Source organism: Alosa pseudoharengus, unplaced genomic scaffold (genome assembly GCF_046254945.1).
Source record: "Alosa pseudoharengus isolate Yale_2024_CS ecotype anadromous, Long Island Sound unplaced genomic scaffold, YU_APseudo_1.1 YU_APseudo_1.1_scf_13, whole genome shotgun sequence".
Lineage (NCBI taxonomy): Eukaryota > Metazoa > Chordata > Actinopteri > Clupeiformes > Clupeidae > Alosa > Alosa pseudoharengus.
This window is the reverse complement of record NW_027468598.1, coordinates 10,814,148-10,821,538: the sequence shown is the minus strand read 5'-3', so window position 1 is coordinate 10,821,538 and position 7,391 is coordinate 10,814,148. Positions and strand designations below refer to the sequence as shown.

Below are 7,391 nucleotides of genomic sequence, written 5' to 3'. Positions count from 1 at the left end.
ACGCAGTTTTTCAGCGATATTACGGCGTCCTGTTTCTCCGGTGGTGTTCAACAGTGTGGATACGCTGTGATGTCTAAGTGCGTTCATGTGTTTTGGGGGCACGCGTGTCTTGTTTGTTAGCCTTGCCTTGTAAGCTGTGCTGTAAAATTTGATGCCATACAAGACTGACTTAGACACATCATTTTCTCATCATTGTCCCACTTTGATTATCACGGTGACGTATTGATGTGAAATTATGCTTACATTTTAGGCGGCATATACGTGGAGGCTTGATTTTTCGCGCGCGCTGGCTTTTCCTTTTTTCTTATTTTTTTCCTGAATTGTTGTTATTCCTACATAGGAGGATCTTTGGTACTACCTCATCCCCGAGAAATACCCAGTCCGTCATCCTCTACCCAATTTTGGACCTTTACAGACCTACTGAGAACTGGCAGTGACAGGAGAGACACCGACGCATACAGCTCTGCTCGCTCAGCCTGACCCGGACTTCAAAGCGAAAAGGAGCCTCAAACCTCTACACCACGCGTACGGCATCTTACCTCTCTTGATTGGTGTTTTGAGAGAAAAACGTGAATGAACAGATACTCGCGTTGTCCAGACAACGGTAGAGTTGTGGGAGCACAGCCAAAGACGATGGTCCACTGTGCTGGGTGCGAAAGGCCTATATTGGACAGGTTTCTCCTCAATGTGTTGGACAGAGCATGGCACGTCAAGTGCGTACAATGCTGCGAGTGCAAATGTAATCTAACAGAGAAATGTTTTTCTCGAGAGGGGAAACTCTACTGCAAAAACGACTTTTTTAGGTAAGCCCTTCTACTTGTTTATTTTCATTCATTTTTTCCCCTTAACTGTTTTAGTGGGTACCTACACCTTATGCGTTTGAATGCGTCCCACTGTCCAGTAACATTCTTAGAGTACTGCACCATTTTATTTGTCTCAGGGAATAGTGTAAGATGGACAGGCATTCGCCCTGTCACACCCATAGAATCACATTTCTCTCTCCTATGGAGAAATAGGATGGTGTAGCCTTAATGTGTGGGTGATCATATGCAGTACATATGCATGGTTCAAATGATAGACAACCTTGAACCATGTTTTCTACATAAATAATAGAAGAGATAATTGCCACATGACCTCTGTAAATTAGTTATTTTTGTTCAAATGTGTGTGCCTGGCCTAGTGTATGCAGTCAACCCGTCGAATAATACATCTTACGATCATATGCAGACTTCTACGAAAATGTAAATACTTTATCATCATATAGGCCTATATTATTCTTTGTCAATTTGCTATCTGTCTTCAAAACAGTTGCTCTGAAATACAAAACGTTTAGGCCAAATACACAGCTGCCCAGTCTGTGTAACACTCCGCGAAGGGAAGTTCATGCAAAACACGGGGTGTGAAATCAAGACTCAGGGGGTTCGATTGGAGAATCTTTGATCAAGACAGCCCCTAATTAAAAGCTTGTTAATTTGAATTGTCATGTTAAACAAAAGACCACATACATTAAACGCTTGTGTACTCGTGCACTCGTTCGCAGTGAGGGTCTTAAGGAAATCACACTTTGTTTACAAGAATCGCCAGCCAGGGAAGCCGCAGGGATCAATACTTTGCCAAGCTTCTTGAGGGAAGTGTAACCTGGCCTGGTGGCAAGCTGTCTGTACAAACCCGTGTTTGCCGGGGTTCGAGTGAAGATGTGATAAGTGGATTTGAATAATAAACCAATTTGAAGAGGAAACACATAGACAATGCAATCACAGACTTGGAATCAACAATCAGCGTGCGGAATCTGAATACACACTATTAGAGAGTGCGATCAACAATATTTGCTCCTTACAGGTATAGGCCCATAATTTGTGTGGGCTGTAGCCTACAATATGCGTATTAGATTATTTCCTTAAATTAAATAATCTATTTGTAAAGCCGTCGCCCTTAGCTAATGTTTATGCTCAGTATTTTACCACGAACAAAATCTTGCTCTGTTCTATTTGTAGATTCTGTAGCCCATTCTCACATTTGGAATTTTGTAAAATGTATTATCAACACATTATTTACAAATATGCTTCATGAAACTGGATTATAATAATTTGTGCATTTAGGTCACAATTTAAAAAAGATGTAATACATGGATAGGCCCTACAGTGTCTAGACAAGAGATTAAAATTGCATTTTAATAATACTAATAATAATAATCAATCTGCACTTGCCCATGCACATCGTTTCTAACCATAACCAACAAAATGTTTAGCAAAGAATAAGTCTTGTTTTAGAGGCCTAGGGTAGTTTTCTTTTTTCTCTCTGTCCAATAAAGTGAAATGCAACATCCTTTATTTTCCTTTCCAGGAGGTTTGGGACGAAGTGCGCGGGCTGTGCTCAGGGGATCTCGCCAAATGACTTGGTCCGGAGGGCACGGAGCAAGGTGTTTCACCTGAACTGTTTCACCTGCATGATGTGCAACAAGCAACTCTCCACGGGAGAGGAACTGTACATCATAGACGAGAACAAATTTGTCTGCAAAGAAGATTATTTAAGTAACACCAATGGAAAAGACGCAAACCTCTTATCAGGTGAGTCTTAGGTAGGCAGAGGCAAGGACTCCCTCGAATGTAGAGGGGGCATTGAAAGGGATGGCGTCGCCATTTTGAAAAGGAACATTAGTAGCTCACAATTAAGGGGGTGGACGTATCCATTTATAATATGCACTCTACATTTCCCAGGACCGAATTACATCACTCAGTAATGTTGATTTCGGGATGATAGTGTCCCACTGAAAACGATAAAAAGCTATAGGTATGTGCCACTTGTGCGCTGTACATTGGATCAAATAACGTTTGGTTTGATGCACGACTCGGTCCAGATTTGTACTTTTACCCTTTTTATTACATTTGATACTAATTCGGTACTAGTTTGTTGTCCTCCCCTGCAAGGCAATAATGACTGAACACATTTTGCATGATCCAACGAGATGATTAATTACTGTTGAACCCAAACCTCCAATATTAAACTATTTTCTATTTCTAGTTTTCTTATATCAGTGTCAATATTACGGTGTTGTTTACGTGAATATAACACACATATCCTTTTATAAAATCCTAGATGGTATGCCACCTACCTCATCCTTGTTTTTACTGACCTTTTTACGGAGTAAACACATGTCGTCAAGAGCCTGGCTTGTTCTACATTTGCAACTAATTTGCATTTTTTCTTCTCTTTTTGTGCAGTAACCGCCTGCAGTGATCCAAGTTTATCTCCAGATTCTCAAGACCAGCTACAAGATGATGTAAAAGACTCTGAAATTGCCAATTTGTCAGACAAAGAAACGGTTAATAATGAGAATGACGACCAGAATCTTGGAGGGAAAAGACGGGGACCACGCACCACAATTAAAGCCAAGCAACTGGAGACTCTGAAAGCAGCGTTCGCTGCTACACCGAAACCAACAAGACACATCAGGGAGCAACTAGCGCAAGAAACTGGCCTCAACATGCGAGTCATTCAGGTACAGTCATTTTGCAATGTATTTAAGTAAGGATCGCGTTTGCAAAAGCTGATTGGCCTTTTTTGGTTGTTATTTTCGTGTGTTGTTTTGTCATATTCATTTACCCTGATTGGGGTAGCTTTCTTTGAGCATTTTTTTTATCCAAAGACAGAAGCTCCCTCTAGCGCCTTGACATTTCTTATTTTTCCCAGACAACATTTAAATTCGAATTTGAAGCAGGGTGATTTTGATTACGTAGACATAATCTTTAAAGAAATGATTTATGTGAGTATATCTCTCTCTCTCTGCTTGGCCTAAGCAGTGGTAAGAGATGCCAATTGGCGTGAGTGTGGTGAAAACGATGGGTGTCTTGGCAGTGCCCTGCCATCACGTTTTGCGGCCACATTTAGCCATGCTGGGACTGCACTCAGTGAAGTGGAAACACGTATGTGCCTCACTCAGTCCCCTTTCTTCAGAAACCAAAAGAGATACTAGACTAGCAGTAGTAGTGATTGTGTTAGAGGTAGTAACATATCCAAATAACAATTATTATTATTATTATTATTATTATTATTATTATTATTATTATTATTATGTAATAATACTACTTCTACTACTACTACTAATAATAATAATGTTATGACAGTATCCTGGCTTTGTTGACCACTTAGCCTGTTTCAGGGGCACTGAAAAGAGCGCCAACGGCTAAATACATATAGGCTACTGAAACTTGCAAATGTCCAAAGACCCACTACATAAGCCTTTGAGTATCTTCTAGAGCAGATTAATTGCAGTTAAGAGAACAGCCTACACTTATGTCCATACGTGAAACTGAGATGGTAGATGAAGAATTTGAAATGATGTTTGAGATTAATTGAGCGTCTTTTTGTGTGTGTGTGTGTGTGTGTTAGTGTAAACTTCTATTATCTTAAAGGAATTCAAGGATGAGTGTAGATTCCCAAATAATAACCTCGCGGAGCTGGTTAATATGTCGGTAACAACAGACCTATTAGGTATTAATTGAAGAATTTCAGTTCCTGCTGCTGGCCCTCAGTCGGGGTAAATGGAGGGTTAAAAGATCATTAAAGTGAGGTTAGATCCGAGACTCTTGGAGTGACGATAATTAGGCGTAATCTTGTCACTGCAATACGAATTCACTCAGTCACATCAGCAGTCACTGGTTATCACTGGAGCACGGTGGCAGCGTCATTAGGTGCATCGCCCATAAACAACGATACGAAGGACTGTACAGAATATATACATTTGTTTTTGTTATGTCTCACAATATGTAAATGAACGAAATTGTTTACTGGACATTAATCGTGACAAAAAGTATAGTATATTAACGCGCCTTTTACTCAAACAATAATAATACTGCAAGCTCGCCAAAGGCCTAGCCTAGCCTACTATTTGCATTATTTGGCATTATTTTAGGCATTATTATTAGACTATTGTTATATTATTGTAACTTAATTATATTATTATAGGTTATTATAATAATTTTGACTATTCTTATTTTGTCTATTATTATTATTATTATTATTATTATTATTATTATTATTATTAGGCTACTATTTTTATTATTATTGTGCTATTATCATTCGTTGTTGTTGTTGCTATTCGCAAGTGTCATTGTTTCATCAAATTGTTGACGTTTCCATTGTTGTGATGCCTCTTCATCTGTTCACTTGCACATAAAAAAGTCATAGTGGTCTTTTGACTAACTTAACATGTACCGTATTCATTTAAACGTAAAAATAGCTCCATTGTATGTCGTAAAACCATAGACTAGTTCTTAGATTACTGGACGCTGATGTTGAATGTATTTTGCACAGGTATGGTTCCAGAACCGACGGTCCAAAGAGAGGAGAATGAAGCAACTGAGTGCCCTTGGCGCAAGGAGGCATGCTTTCTTCCGTAGTCCGAGGAGAATGAGGACGCTAGTGGACCGGCTTGAACCCGGAGAGCTTATTCCTAACGGACCGTTTTCTTACTATGGAGGTAAGCATGAATTCACTTCTGTGGGTTTATCCTATTCACATAATGGTCTGAAATGTTAGATTATTTTAAACGTCATTGCCAACCTTTGTTTCCATTTTGTCGCGCTGCTCCAGGAAACCTTTGAAACGCGTAATAGCTTATCAAACAAGGTGATGTTTAATGACGACTCTAGACGTTGTTATAGCCATGGGATGGAGAAGTGTTAACCGACTCTGGCATTTTATGAGATGAAACATAGAACTAAAGGGAGGTAAAATAAGGGTGTTTTTATTAAGATCTCTTGGTCACACCACTGGCGTCTTTAGGCTAGGCTACTATTGATATTATCTTGAAAAAAATGCCTCCTCTACTTGAGATCGCAATGTAAAGGTGGTGTATAACAAGCGTAGCCTATATTTAAAAAGCACATATAACTGATAACTGGTTAAATGAAGGCTTTAGATCTCTAAAGAAAATAAGTATTACTGTACCAGACTATTTTCATTATATAATGGACATGTAATGCAGTATCATAAAGAAGTAAGTCGTTTTTAATGGAGCTACAGGTTAGATAAGAGGGGTTTGGATCCTCTCAACAGTGTCATCTTTAGCGCTTAAGCGTTTCTTTCTTAACCGCACCTGAATGTTAGCATACAGGAAATAAATATTTCCGGTCGCTATTGTTTTGACATTTTTACAGATAGTTATAGAATCGTGTTATGAATTAGTTTGAGTGTTTATTTAGTTCACTGATTTGTTTTATTTTATTAAGCCTTTTTAAATACACATGCTTTTTCTCGATTACTGTTTTAGTTAATTATAAGTAATGGGTGGTTGAGCTCTATTCATGTCATAAAAGGGTCATGTTTTGAGAATAAACAAACAATGAAACTGGTTAATTCAAGCTGGCTATAATTAATGAATAAATGGTTTTAAACTACTGGGAAATAATTCCAATGAGCTTCCCTCCCTTTTATGGAAGTATTTAATTATTTCTGTAGTGTCCTTTATATTCTATGGAGCAGAGCTTCGCCCTTAGAAAATAGTGAGTCGCTGTGCTTGGAAATTATGTCTCAGAAGGTAAAATCACTGATAAAATGTTCTGGTTTTTTAAATTAATTTCTTGCCAGCGTTGTTCATCCTGCCCAAATATAGTTTTGATTTAAGTCTTACATGGAGTGTGACTAATGTAAAACAGTAAGGCCTTGTTTCAGCGGAACTCCAGGCACTATGTTTTAGCGGCCCCTAAAATTGACTTGTCCTTCTTCTTTTCATTGTGGTAACCCCCTCTCTCCCTGTTTGTTAATCTCCAGATTATCAGAGTGACTACTACGGCCCTGGTGGGAACTACGACTTCTTCCCGCAGGGGCCCCCATCCTCCCAGGCCCAGACCCCAGTGGACCTCCCGTTCGTGCCGTCATCGGGCCCCACTGGAACTCCCCTCGGGGGCATGGACCATCCTATTCCGGGCCACCATCCGTCCAGTGAAGTCCAGCGGTTCTCCGACATCATGTCCCACCACCCAGGCGACTCGCCTAGCCCCGAACCCGGCATCCCGGGCCCGCTGCACAGCATGTCGTCGGACGTGTTCGGTCCCAGCCCGTCCTTTACCTCGCTCTCGCTCAATGGAAGCGGATACAACCACCTGTCACACCCCCCCTCAGAAATGAATGAAGGAACTGTTTGGTAGCTGCCTCCCCCTCTTCATCAAAAACAAACATGGACAAACCCAGTGGAGGGATAAAGGAGTTTGGGACAACAGAAAAAAGGGGGGAGGGAGTTTCTTTTGGGCATCCATATTTATTGTTTTTCAAAAATAATTTTTCTTTTACTCTTTTTGCTTTTTTTTGGTGAGAGATATTCTAAGAAGTGAAGTCAACAGACGCCAGTGTGGTCATAAACGTTTGTCTCGATATTGTGTTTATATCCAGTT

General features: G+C 39.9%; 1 protein-coding gene across 1 annotated transcript; it reads left to right on the top strand.

Moving 5' to 3' along the window:
* Positions 1–633: 633 nt before the first annotated feature.
* Positions 634–7,148, top strand: lhx1a (LIM homeobox 1a). The gene is made up of 5 exons (XM_076281498.1): positions 634–803; positions 2,344–2,567; positions 3,222–3,499; positions 5,314–5,479; positions 6,772–7,148. The coding sequence occupies exons 1-5, from the start codon at positions 634–636 to the stop codon at positions 7,146–7,148; spliced, it is 1,215 nt and encodes a 404-aa protein (XP_076137613.1).
* The last annotated feature ends 243 nt before the right edge of the window (positions 7,149–7,391 follow it).

Bases quoted from the DNA above. Each gene is read 5' to 3' on its own strand.
- lhx1a (XM_076281498.1), top strand. From the start codon at position 634: ATGGTCCACTGTGCTGGGTGCGAAAGGCCTATATTGGACAGGTTTCTC. The intron at 804-2,343 runs GTAAGCCCTTCT...TTTCCTTTCCAG, and splicing joins TGCAAAAACGACTTTTTTAG to GAGGTTTGGGACGAAGTGCG. The intron at 2,568-3,221 runs GTGAGTCTTAGG...CTTTTTGTGCAG, and splicing joins AGACGCAAACCTCTTATCAG to TAACCGCCTGCAGTGATCCA.